The 13814-nt window shown below is 40.4% G+C and overlaps 1 protein-coding gene across 5 annotated transcripts in view; it reads right to left on the bottom strand.

Moving 5' to 3' along the window:
- clec16a (C-type lectin domain containing 16A) overlaps positions 1-13814 on the bottom strand; it is a 61514-nt gene that overhangs the window by 45110 nt on the left and 2590 nt on the right. For 4 of the 5 annotated variants that reach the window (XM_078161822.1, XM_078161824.1, XM_078161821.1 and 1 more), the window contains exons 3-7: positions 13662-13795; positions 12479-12627; positions 10495-10600; positions 1556-1679; positions 1038-1212 (exon numbers count right to left, since the gene is read on the bottom strand). In XM_078161822.1, coding sequence (XP_078017948.1) covers positions 1038-1212; positions 1556-1679; positions 10495-10600; positions 12479-12627; positions 13662-13795 — 688 coding nt within the window. Of the gene's footprint in view, positions 1-1037; positions 1213-1555; positions 1680-4599; positions 5576-10494; positions 10601-12478; positions 12628-13661; positions 13796-13814 lie in introns of those variants that run through there. The other variant, XM_078161825.1, reaches the window with a different exon arrangement.

Raw genomic sequence — 13814 nt, 5'->3', positions numbered from 1 at the left:
CTGTAAATTGAATAGCTTGGAGTTTGGAGGGTTGGTTGGACAAGACATTAAGGGTTGTGGGTCTAAGTAGCCTGGGCCGAACACAGATTGTAATGGACCAGTGGTTCCCAACTGGTCCAGCAACAGGGTCCAGATTTCTCCTTAGTCATGAGTTCAAGGTCCACACAGTTATATATTAATTAATATATTCAGCGTCATACTTGTGTTTGGCCATGTGGTCAAGCTAATTTGCTGTCTCTGTCAAGTAGCTGTCAGTTTGTCACTCACTCTACAGCAGGAAACAGCACTTCAAAATAAAAGCTATTTAATGGAAATTCACTGTACTTTAAGAAACAATGTGTTTTTTACAAACCTGACACTTCTGCAAGCCACTTGTGGTCCATTCAGAATGGATCTGTGACCCACTTTTGGACCGCGACCCACCAGTTGGGAACCACTGTGACAGGTAATGGGTAATATGTTGCACTGCATCCACTTTTTTGTAACGTCGGCTGTGATTTGTAGAGTTTGTTGCATGATTTTGTTATTTGGTTAAATGTTGTTTTGTATTTTTTTGTATTTGTGTGTATTTATGGACAAATTTCAGAATTCTGTCTTACAATATAGTGAAATCAAATCACACTGAAAGATGTCAACTTGGACTGTGATGGACTTTTACGACACTAGGGACACTATTTTCTGACATTTAAAATACTTAATTCATTGATCAATCACAAAACGAATCAAAAGATTAATCAATAAAGAAAAAACATGTTGAGTTTTTTATAATGTGATTTCAACTGTCAACATTTTTAGCCATTGATGGCCTCAACTGAGACAAACTGTACACAGTTTCTCTGAAGTGTTCTTTAACACATCAGCTTACTGAGAAACACGTACATGACTAGGTGGTATAACATGTCATGTGCTATGGTTTGGGGTTAACATATTTTAGACGTGAATGGAAGAAGCAGCTTCTATATGACACAAGCTCTCCACTTGCAACCTGATAACATCAGTGTGACCTCATTCATTTAGATATGCAGAGGGTGACATACCGTCTCGGGGATAACCAAAGAGTAGACGTAGAGGGGCAGGAACAGACGGTTGAGGAGGTGGTCAGTCAAAACGTCATTGAGGAATTCACAGTTGATGATGAGGATGTCGTTCAGGTAGTGCAGGTGGTCAAGGTGCTCCGCTACCAGGTCACTTAACTTCCCTCTGTTCTTATGTCTGGGACACAACAAGGAGGCAGAGAGATGTTGTGAATTTAAAAAACACTTTCAGGAATTAAAAAGTCATGGTGTTCATGCTTTATTGTATATCAGTGACACTTTATTTATTTATTTTTTTTAGCAAGCTTGAAAGCTACTTAAAAGTAAAACATTACAGGCTGCATTCAGTGATATCAACGTTTTTCTTTTTAAGTTTATCATTATGCAATGACTAGTGTATCATGAATGGAAATGTCATCTAAAGGGCGCCAGGATGACATTACAGACCAGATATGCCTGACACCTAGAGGCTACAGTGTGAATTACACTGAGAAACACACTGACGAATAAATGGCACTTACTCTTCATCTGTCTGCACACACTTGTCTAGTTCGATGACATGGCTGCCAATAAACCACACCAAGTTGCTGAAATACGGCACGGCTGTCTTATCTCGGATGTAGTGCAGCATGTGCTGGTTGTCCACTGGAGAGATGAGGGTCAGGATCGAGAACTGGGTTAGGACTGTCACCAAGGCTGCCCACTGGTATCAAATACCTACACACACTCACATATACTCATATGTACACACAATTTGTGAGCCTGCAGAATTACAAGAATGTGACAGTTAAATATGAGTAAAAAAAACAGCAAAGCCATAAAATTAAGACATAAATTAAGAAAATTAACCAACCACGTTAAGTCAAATTAAACACATGAATTGGTCCATTGTTGATATAATATAAAGGGAATAGTGGAGTGGGATTAAGAGAAAAGCCAGTTCAGGTCCAAGTTGAAACAACAGTGTGACTGGGGCTGTAATTAGACAAGAGCAAACGGCATCTCCTACTGATTGTATGTCTGTTTGATCCAAGCCTGTGGTCTGAGCCTGCACTCATGAGTTTGTCACGCTCACTGATGCTCTCTGAAGAGGAGTTGTCTTTAGACAAGAAATCTGAGCCAGATTTGGTCCAAGTTTGTATTAGTGGTAATGAAAGTCACAAAATGAGTCATAATGTTTAAAAAAAAAAATCTAAAAATTTCATTCATGTGCAAAGTTTGAGGGGAACTCCACTGTGCTAACAGCTCAAAGCTACATTAGCCTCTACTAGCATAACACACTATTTCTGCTGCACCAATTGTTTTTTTAAACTGTCCATTTTGAGTCTGACAATGTTAAAGGAGTGCAATGCTAAATTGGTGTTGTGCTTTTAAAGGGACAAATATCCATGTAGATGTTTTGGTGTGAGTTGCAGTGTGTTGCCAATGTCTGCCTTCTCTCCAATATAAGAGAACTAGATGACACTCAGCTTGTGGAGCTAAAAGCACCAAAAAAAATACATTTGAAAAACTCACCAGTAAAGTTTCTTTCGAGAAATCATGACCAGGTTACTCAAGATAATCTACAAACCTTGTTGTGAGCAGTTTCATGTAGATACTATTATTTTATTTCTACTCAACTACGCCCGCAAACCGCATCAACATGCAGGAGAAATAGTCCATCTACTCCTGGATGAGAGGCTCATGCTTATGACCATAAATGGTGTCCTCCTCGGCTGAGGTATAATGTTAACTAGCTCAGTGGTGGTGGAGATTCAGCAGTAGATGCACTCTTCCTGCTGGACAGTGATGCTGTTGGCAGATGTAGGTCAGTAGAAAGAAAATAGTTCCTACATGAAACTGCTCACAACAAGGTCTGTGGATTATCTTGAGTGGGTCATGATTCCAGGAAAGAGATACTAGCCCCTTTTACACTCTCAGATTTTCCGCTAATGTTGGGCCATTTTGCCGGCAAGACACACAGAGCCGGATTGACGAGTTCATCCGAGGTGCCCAATTTTTCCACCTCGTAGGGTAGTCATATTGGCGGAACCTTTTTGGCTTAAACAGAATGAGGCGGCCTTCCGCCACAGGAGGGGCTGTTGATGACTTGTGGGAGGAGCTGTTGATGACGGCGCACGTGCGACCCACTGGCGGTGGATAAACAGGAAACAGCTGATAGCAGGAATGAGCAGCTAGTAGCAAGAGGGAAACGCAAACCTGACAGACACTGTAAAGATGAGCAACTGGGGAGACAAAGAATTGCGCGCCCTCCTTGCCCTCGCAAACGAAGAGGCCATTAACGGTCAAATGACGGGGCAGTGGAGGACAGGCCAACTTATGAGAGAGTCGCCAAAGGACCCACGTCACTGTTTACGTCACACGCTGAGCTACACGTTTTGTTACTTGCTCACGCCCCCCATTGCCCCGAAAAAGGCACATTCTGTATAAACAAAAGTAGGTAGGCGGCATTTTGCTGCACTCCCCAATTTTGTTTTTATACTGCCAATGCTGAAAAAAGACTGACTGGGCTTTCCTGCAAATTTGCACAATTCCTATTTAAAAAGGGCTACTGATTATAGTGGAGAGAAGGTACACATCTCTATGGCAGATATCTCACTATGCAACTCACACCAGAACAATCTAGACTGATGAATAACAAGATGGGTAAGAGACACCTTTGTTACATGTATTTGCAAATACTTGTATGCATCTGTTTTAATGTGTCTGGAATAAAAACCTACTCCAGTTTAACACACAGGGCACGTGAGGGAAAACCAGACATTCTAGACAATCACTTTAGGATACATCTCTTCTGTAAATGACATCTTAACTGACTTGAGATGTGAACAGTCCTGGTGTAGTACCACTTTCTTATGCTGTAATCCAAATGCAAATAAAAGCTGATAGTATTCTCACAGTGCCAATCCACACAGGTCAAACTGACACAAGTAATGAATGAGCAGCCAAATCAAATGTATGAATTACATAATAACAGAAGACAAACGGACAAATCACAAGCTGCCACTACTCAGAGTCACAGTGTCATTCCAGATTAGTCCATTTAGTGGATGAGCTGAGGATTAAGCAGAGGGTGACACTGACTGAATAACCACAGTGACCAAAACTGTCAAACCCATCACCAAAATAACAACCAACATGTGGGGCTAAACTGAAATTAAGTATGTGGAACAAATAATCCAAGAAAAAGAAATTAAAATAGGCATGCAGGGTTTTTCTGCATGTATGTAGGTGGGTGATACAGATTGATTTACAAGAACAGGAATTGCAAGGATATTCATACCCGTACATTTATATCAAATACACCATTAGGTACAAATAGGGCTGGGTATCAACAAACACTGAGAGGAACTGAGTATTAATAACTAACTTTAGACACGATTTTGTAAACATTTCAAATTTGAGGAATTAAAAACAATGACAAGTCTCATTAACAGCAGCTATACTTCTAAAATCAACACACTAGAACAACACTGACTTATTTAAGGGACAGAAAATAACAACACAACATGTTTCTAGGATACCCAGCCCTAAAAAAAAGACTGAATGAATGGAACCAACTTACATGAAACTGGAGTTAGGCAGATGGGGCGCGCAGAGGGAGGAGGGAGAGGAGGAGAGAGACAAGGGAGAGGAAGAGTAGGAGTGGTTGTTGAAGAGGAGGGAGAGGGGGAAACAGACACAGGGTTAATGTGTGTAAAGGGGCGGCTGTGGAGGGGGGGTGGAGGCTGGGTGGGACCCCGCACGTATTTTAACAAATGCAAACTGCAAACAATGGCACATCTGGTAAAGGAGTTTACATGTTACATCACACTTTATTTTCAGAATATCACATTGGTCTCCACTGAGTAACATTCCAACAAAAGAAAACTGAACAAGCAGCAAGTAACCACAAAAACAGCTAGTGTAGTAGCATCAGTTCACTAAAATATCTTCACACTAGCTTAATTAGTCTTAATGCTGCATAAAATCCTTTTCCAGGTTGTCATTTGTTGCAGTACATGACCCAAGGAATCAGTAGGAAGCATCAAACTGAAATGTTCAACATCGTAATGCTTAAAATTTTTATTGGAACATACTGACCCATTTTCACAGTCGTGACACTGCAAGTATTCAAATAAATGTCTGTTAGGTTGCTATCTATTGCTGAATGAGGTGACACAATGGTGACTGAGCCTTTGGCCCACTTATGAAAGTACTGCAAGATTATATATTCGCAGTATTAGAAACTGGGGGTTGAGGGTGACATTGGTGGAAAAAATGCTGTATTAAGTTACTGCTAATGCAAACTGAATGTTTCCAACTGCTGTAACGTCACATTAAAATCATTGAACTGCTGCAATAAGTGTTGAATTTTGATATGAAGTCGTCACAGGATGGGCAACGTGTCTTACAGTAGGGCTTGGTATCAGTACTCAATACCTTTAAGGTGTCCACTGACATAACCCAGTGGCAAGCAGTGTTGAAACTTCTCCAGTCAAATACTACCTGCATTCAATCCGTTTTTGTACCCAAATCTAGAAGGAAAAAAAAAAAAAAATCACAATTTTTATGGTTTTGCTTGCCTTCTGCCTTCACTTGCACTAGATGTGCTCCCTTTATCCACTGCTCATTTTCATTCACTGCTGCTCATTATTATCCACTTCCTATTATTTTCATTATTATCATTATCATTATTATTATTATTGTTATTATTATTATTATTATTATTATCGTTATTGTTATTTATCACCATCTCTTGTATTTTTGTACTTATTTGCATGCCTAGTTATTTAAGTTTTTTTAAGTTTAATTTTGAAATCTTTAATCTGACTCTTTCTCCTTGACTGCTGTAACACTGGAATTTCTCAATTATGGGATCAATAAAGGTGCATCTTATCTTATCTTATCTTATCTTAGTTAATGAATGCAAGCATTCTTTGATTGAATGCGACCTGTAATTGGTTCACTACTGAAGCTACAACCCATTCAGTAAGTGCTGTATCAACGTCGAGCGCAGTGTGTTTGAAAGGGCTGGCAGTTTGTTGTTAACAAATATTTTAATAATTTGAACTCTTTCAAAATGTATTCATGTAAAAATCATTTGGATGGGGAGGAGTGGTGGTGTTATTTTATGCAAAAAAATATACAAAAAAGGTACTCTTTTGGTATTGGTATCACTTTAAGGGTACTGGTGTTGGCACTGGTATTGTAATTTTCTTTAACGATACCTAGCCCAATTTTCTGTGACGTATGAGACTACAAAACAAGGCAACAGCCATTTTATGCATTTCTTGACAGCGGATCAATTTGAAATATCAAGGAGCAGTCACAGTGAACTGTTTGATCAAAGGCTGCAGGCTGCACACCTCCAACTTACCAACTCCTTTCACTGTGCCCTGCTGTCCACAGACTCATGCTGTGTGCAGTATAAAATCAGATCAAGGTTGGTCACAGATTGATGGAAAAAGGCAAATTGTTGCCTGATTTCTTTCTTAAAATGACAACAGTTTGTCTTGCTGCCCACAGAATTCTGTGACCTGTATCAAACTGCACTTGCTGTTCCCACCAGAAACTACAGGTGTCGCCAAATATACAAGAACTGAAATCTTTAAAATTGCCACCAAAAGTAATGGGTTTATTTTAGAAAAGCTTTCACTGCATAATTTTACAATGAAATTACAGCAGTATGTCAGCCTGTACGTCAGGATACAGATGTTCTGTGTTGTTCCCTGACAAAAAAATGTCAGAGTTGCTGCACTGAGTTGATGCTTCCCTCTTTAACAGATTCCTTACTATAGATTAGCCCATAGCCAGACCAGCAATGACATGTTCCCCACACCACTTAGTTACTTCATACATGACTTGTACTTCTACTGTGGTTAAAGTCAGTTGTGCTAACTGTCTGACATTACTGTTGGGAGTTACAGAATCAAGACTTCATGGACGACGCAAGACGCAAAGTTGTGCAAAGTGTTGCATGCAGGGTTAGACAAACAGGTACGGAGACAGACAGGACGCCATAGTTGGTATGTTGCAGTGACTGTATGTTGAGGAAATGTTATGTTTAATGAAGAGAAGCATGATGTGGAGAAGAGCCAAACCCGCTAAATGCAGCACCCGCCTCCCCTGGAGTGCCAGTGGACAGCTCCGAGCCCCGAGGAGCCCAGAGAGACGGCAGGAAGAAGAAGCAGCACAGTGCAGAAAGCAGCACAGCCTTTGTAAGAATCCTGCTGTTTACAGACTCACAGCATCACTGTTGTGCTGGTGCTGCAGTCACAGGACGTTGACTTTGAAACACCTGCAGGTTGCAATACATTTTGGGTGCATACTGGGTACTCCGTGAGGCGGTGATACTGAACCTTGTGGTGACGCTACCTTGGCCGTTGCACACATGCAAAGCTCAAATGTTATCTGCTGTTTCAGGTACATGGGTTCATTTGTTCTAAGAAATGTATTCGCACATCCAACTGTTTGAGATGCAGGTGCGCTGTGAAATATCACTAGAGTCTTTGAACAGAAAACTTGCACACTGCTCTTGCTCAGCTTCACAATTTATTAGTAATACTAACGTTTCAGTTTCAGAGGAACATAACGTTAGTAAATTAGTAAATTGTGAAGCTGAGCAAGAGCAGTGCGGGATTTTCTGTTCAAAGGTACACAGGTTTGAAAAACTTAAACCAACATTTATCAAGTTGTTTTTCTTCTGATTTATAAGTTGCTGGATTATAGTAATCTATAACAGATGATTTTTTTTTAATCTATTCTTGTCCTTAGTTGGTCACGTCAGAATGTATTTATTGTGTAATTATTACACCGTAAAGTGTAAAAGTAATGCATGACAGTGACTTAACAGGAGTTCTCAAGAATAATATAAGAGAAGCTAATCATGACAATACAGTAAATGGATTACAGCTGTGAATGGTAACTAAAACAACCTGAATTGTGGGTAAATACTTATAGTACGTATGTCCAGTATCTGGATCCAGTTATCTTCTGTACAAATGTGAAAGTATATAATAATTCATGGGTATTTGATGCGGGCTAAATGCTCTTATGACCACAGTTGGCTTGTTGCAATGAGACAAAGCCAAGGGCAAATGTTTGAATTAAGCATCAGCAGATGTTACTGAGATAACAAATGTATAGAATAAGAAAAAAGGGAATAAAACCCTTAATTCGTCCCCAAAGTAGCCGATCATGCTCCACAGTGGCTTGTTTGCACAACGACAAAGAGCCAGACAGCTGCTGGCAGGGTTACAGCAAGATCTTGCTGTATATACAGTGGGGCAAAAAAGTATTTAGTCAGCCACTGATTTTGCAAGTTCTCCTACTTAGAAAGATGAGAGAGTTCTGTAATTTCCATCAGAGGTACACTTCAACTATGAGAGACAAAATGAGAAAAAAAAATCCAGGAAATCACATTGTAGGATTTTTAAAGAATTTATTTGTAAATTATGGTGGAAAATAAGTATTTGGTCAATAACAAAAGTTCAACTCAATACTTTGTAACATAACCTTTGTTGGCAATGACAGAGGTCAAACGTTTCCTGTAAGTCTTCACCAGGTTTGCACACACTGTAGCTGGTATTTTGGCCCATTCCTCCATGCAGATCTCCTCTAGAGCAGTGATGTTTTGGGGCAGTCGCTGGGCAACACAGACTTTCAACTCCCTCCACAAATTTTCTATGGGGTTGAGGTCTGGAGACTGGCTAGGCCACTCCAGGACCTTGAAATGCTTTTTGGGAGCCACTCCTTCGTTGCCCGAGCGGTGTGTTTGGGATCATTGTCATGCTGGAAGACCCAGCCACGTTCCATCTTCAATGCTCTTACTGATGGAAGGAGGTTTTGGCTTAAAATCTCACGATACATGGCCCCGTTCATTCTTCCCTTAACACGGATCAGTCGTCCTGTCCCCTTTGCAGAAAAACAGCCCCAAAGCATGATGTTTCAACCCCCATGCTTCACAGTAGGTATGGTGTTCTTGGGATGCAACTCAGCATTCTTCTTCCTCCAAACACGACGAGTTGAGCTTTTACCAAAAAGTTCTATTTTGGTTTCATCTGACCACATGATATTCTCCCAATCCTCTTCTGGATCATCCATGTGCTCTCTGGCAAACTTCAGACAGGCCTGGATATGTACTGGCTTAAGCAGGGGGACACGCCTGGCGCTGCAGGATTTGAGTCCCTCTCTGTGTAGTGTGTTACTGATGGTAGCCTTTGTTACTTTGGTCCCAGCTCTCTGCAGGTCATTCATCAGGTCCCCCCGTGTAGTTCTGGGATTTTTGCTCACCGTTCTCATGATCATTTTGACCCCACGGGATGAGATCTTGCGTGGGGCCCCAGATCGAGGGAGATTATCAATGGTCTTGTATGTCTTCCATTTTCTTACAATTGCTCCCACAGTTGATTTATTCACACCAACCTGCTTGCCTATTGTAGATTCACTCTTCCCAGCCTGGTGCAGGTCTACAATTTTATTCCTGGTGTCCTTCGACAGCTCTTTGGTCTTGGCCATGGTTGAGTCTGACTGTTTGAGGCTGTGGACAGGTGTCTTTTATACAGATAACGAGTTCAAACAGGTGCCATTAATACAGGTAACGAGTGGAGGACAGAAGAGCTTCTTAAAGAAGAAGTTACAGGTCTGTGAGAGCCAGAAATCTTGCTTGTTTGTGGGTGACCAAATACTTATTTTCCACCATAATTTACAAATAAATTCTTTAAAAATCCTACAATGTGATTTCCTGGATTTTTTTTCTCATTTTGTCTCTCATAGTTGAAGTGTACCTCTGATGAAAATTACAGACCTCTCTCATCTTTCTAAGTAGGAGAACTTGCAAAATCAGTGGCTGACTAAATACTTTTTTGCCCCACTGTAGATTAAAGTATTTCTACATATTTTTTACAATTCTGCCATTTCAGCTGAGTGTCAGAGGTGAACAGCTTTCATCTGTCAGGTTCTGAGCAAATATTTACTGAATGTCTAGTCTGTGTTGAAGACGTGCAGTCTGAGATATCGTAAGAAAACACATGTGCCTAATGGCAGATGGTATTTCTGTAAAAAACGGGATCGGGTGTAGTCGACCTGACACCTGCTTAGAGATACTTCTTTGACTAGTACCAGGTGGCTGTGAATAATGGACAGATTTCCACACACTACTTCAGTTACAGACCTTTGGAAAAACTTGAAATGAAGGACTGTGTTAGAATGACAGCTTAAAGAATTTTTTAGTTCAACACACACATTAGAAGGCAATGAATTATTTCCGGCCAAAACTTCAGCAGACTGTATCTGTGTGTGTTCATCACAGCGTTACCTGTTAGTCATGCTCATGCACCAGAAGCAGCAGTGAGAAGAGGGCAGGAGTACAGAGAGAGGCGGTAGGCAGTCCCAGCATCTCGTGAGTGTTTGTGTATGCACCCGTGTGTGTGTGTGTGTGTATGGTTAGCATGTGCGCATGCGTGTTCCTGGCACTCACCTTTGTAGACGTTGAGTGTGATGGTCCGGACTGCGATGCGGACCATGCTTTCAGGGTGGTTGAAAAACTTAATGGCCTCGGTGTACAGGGCAAAGTCATTAGTGTGCTGTGTGTGGGAGACAGAGAGGGGGCGCTGGTGAGCAAGGCACGGCATTGCATGGCTGTGCTCTGGCCAAAGATGACCACAGAGCGAGAGAGAGACAGAGAGAAAGCACCTAGTGGAGACAGACATTCTGGGCAGTGTCAAAATGACTTCATGAGAGTAACAAACTGGTATTTAGTTCTCTATTTGACTGGGAAAGTTTTTTCAGAGTTACAGGCTGGGCAAATATACAAAGGTCAGAGTTATTTTGAGATGCTACAGATTAGGCAGCATGATACTAAACAAGGAGGATTCCTCCAGCTTCAGTAAACAACCAGCCCACAAGTTACTGTGTGGACTAACTCAAATCCTACAGAATCCATGATAAATGTCTCATGTCTCTTAAAATCCAGTCAATGTCGATGCTATACAGGATGAATAAGTAGGCATATTCTTCTGCTAACTTGCAGCGGTTGTACTTCATATCTTAAGATTAGTATCAAGCTGAAGAACACTTAGGAAACCTTTTATCTGGGAGTTTTTGGCCCATGCTGAAACATGACAAAACCTCAACAAAGCTACCACATAGTACCATAAGTAAATCTGCATATGACAAACCGGCTGCTCTGCATCTTACAGTCATCTCTCTTTGTGCCAGTGCCTGATCCTCAACCCAATCATTCCTCAGTCACTGCGACCTCCAGCCGATCACAGCGGAGGGCCAGAAACAAACAGAGGTCGCAGCAAGTGAAGAAACTTGACCCTGACGTCAAACCCAAACCAAGAGCGCGTCCTCCGGTCTTACAAATGTCACTTGTGTAGATCTGACAGGAACAGAGGTGGCCAAAGTAATCAGCTATCCAACAGCACCCTCTGGAGGTGAGTAAAGGATAAATCAATAGGTTATAAATTAAATATCATACATGAAGTGAGAGATTAATTATGAACATGTTCTGTATATCTACATCCAAAAATAAATATCTTCCTTTGCTTTCCAAAAGGCAAGCTTTACTTTTATTGTTAATTGATAAACCAAGTAAAGTGAAATCAATCTAAAATAAAATAGTTATAGGTTATTTAACCACATGCACAAACACTCTCAGATCTACACACTGGGTCTGGATTTGGCTTCAGGGGCAAGGCTACCATCGACAGTACACCAATAACTTTTCCCAGCACACACAGGCCAGTGGAAGGACTACAGATACTGCTGAAACACTGAAGGGTAACAATATCATCAGAGATTGTTCAGGAGATCAGTTTTTTTTTGGTACACACAGACACACACAGCAACAGGTCTGCATGATAATATTCCATTAATAGTTTAAATACGGAATAATAACAGTTTTGAGTGACAGAGAAACAACATCTTGTTGTGAAAACAGAGGTCTATACATGAAATATTCCCCTAAATGAAGGTAACATTGACACATATGTATGTTTCAGCTGGTGAAGGGAAAGATGACGTGTAAACAAGATCAGCTAATCAACCCATCTACACAGGAAGCCAATGTTTTGACAGAGGAAGTGTGTGGATAGAAGTAGCCTGATGAGTACAAACACAGGTCAACTTGCAGGAAATACAAATGAGCTTCTGAAAATATAACAAATTAAACAGATGTAAAAAAAAAAAAAATCTTTTTTGTTGCACAACTAATTTTTACATGTGTACCATTGTAAATTTTCACAAGTTGGTGAATTCAAGAAACAGGTTGTCTCTGTCAGTCTGTCTTGCTGGTTTTACTAATCTGTTTCATCACTCACTTGCTTAATTCTTAGCCTCTAATCTTTTGTCTCTTCCTTCCTCTGTGTGATAGTGAGTGCACGATGGAAGTTGACACTGAATGACAGATCCTCTATCTCTTTCTTTCCTCTCATCCCCCCAGCTGTTATCAACCTCACCTCATTGTAAAAGAAGTGCACCGTGTGGTTGTTGAGTTTGAGCGACAGGGTCTTGAGGAAGGAGATATAGTAGGCCATGATCTCCTCGTCCGAGAAGTCAAACTTGTGGACGATAATGGAGTTCACGTGGTTGTTTGACAAGAGGTAATCTGAGAAGAGAAGAGAAGAGAAGAGATCAGTGCATAGTTTCCCTGCACTACTTTCATTTTAGCGCTGTTATCATGAGATCAGCAGTGAGGATGGACTACAGCAGTGACTGATGTGCACAGTGAACATGAGAAAACTCTATTAATTCCTGCTGAGACAATGTGCCACGACTCTGATTGTAATACCTCCACAATTCACCAAAATGCAAACCTCGGTTACTTATTTAAAGACATCAGCCCACTTTATAAATTACAGTATCATCTGCTGAGTCTTTGGTTGCCTAGCAACAGCAAAACATGCAGCAGTCTGCTCTGCATTGCATGTTTCAACAAAGACAGCCAGTGCAACATGCCTTGCATTGTTTAGCCTATAAAAAAACATGTATACGTCTATCTTAAGGCAATGCAATACAGCACCACTGTAATAACTACTATGGGCATCTTTCACTGCTCACATTTAATCTAACCTAAAACAAATTTATTCACAATTTAAATATGATGTCACAAACTACAAAAAAATTGACAAATTATGAATAATCAAAAAGAATCATTAGTTGCAGCCCTATATTGTACTATATAGTAAGATATTTCTAATATTCTTGTACAAAATATAAACTAGGGATGCATGATGTGCAAAAAAAAAATCTATTTCAATTATTTTGAAAAATATTGCAATTGCGATATATGTTGTGAATTAAGATGGAAAGCTACTTTTCCATTTCATTCTCACTGGAAAAATAAAATACAAATGTTGATGTGATTTTTGGTGGGGTCTGTACCAAACAAACACGTTCCCTGACATCTGGAATAGGATTTGTAGGCTGTGGCATCTCTGTAGATGCTATTATGAAGTGTTCTGAACACCACCACAGCCTCAAAACATACCACATGATTCACCAAAAAAATAAACTAAGCAGCAGTCTCAGAAATGTAACAATATAAGAAATGTATTACATATTTCAGGACTATTTAACTGCAATGCATTACATCAATGTATGTGTCTAATTTTTTTTAACAGTGTTGATTTAAATGCTTACATAGGGAAGTCTCATGGCTGATGTTCTCAAACAGTATGTTGAGGGTCTGGAGGAGTTGGACGCACACGTAGCGCCCCGACTTCTGACGCAGGATGTTCAGGAAGAAGGCAAACATGTTCTTCTCCAGGAAGAAGCTGAACACATACAGGAAAG

Source organism: Epinephelus lanceolatus, chromosome 18 (assembly GCF_041903045.1).
Source record: "Epinephelus lanceolatus isolate andai-2023 chromosome 18, ASM4190304v1, whole genome shotgun sequence".
NCBI classification, from domain to species: domain Eukaryota; kingdom Metazoa; phylum Chordata; class Actinopteri; order Perciformes; family Serranidae; genus Epinephelus; species Epinephelus lanceolatus.
This window is presented reverse-complemented; position numbering and strand designations above follow the sequence as displayed.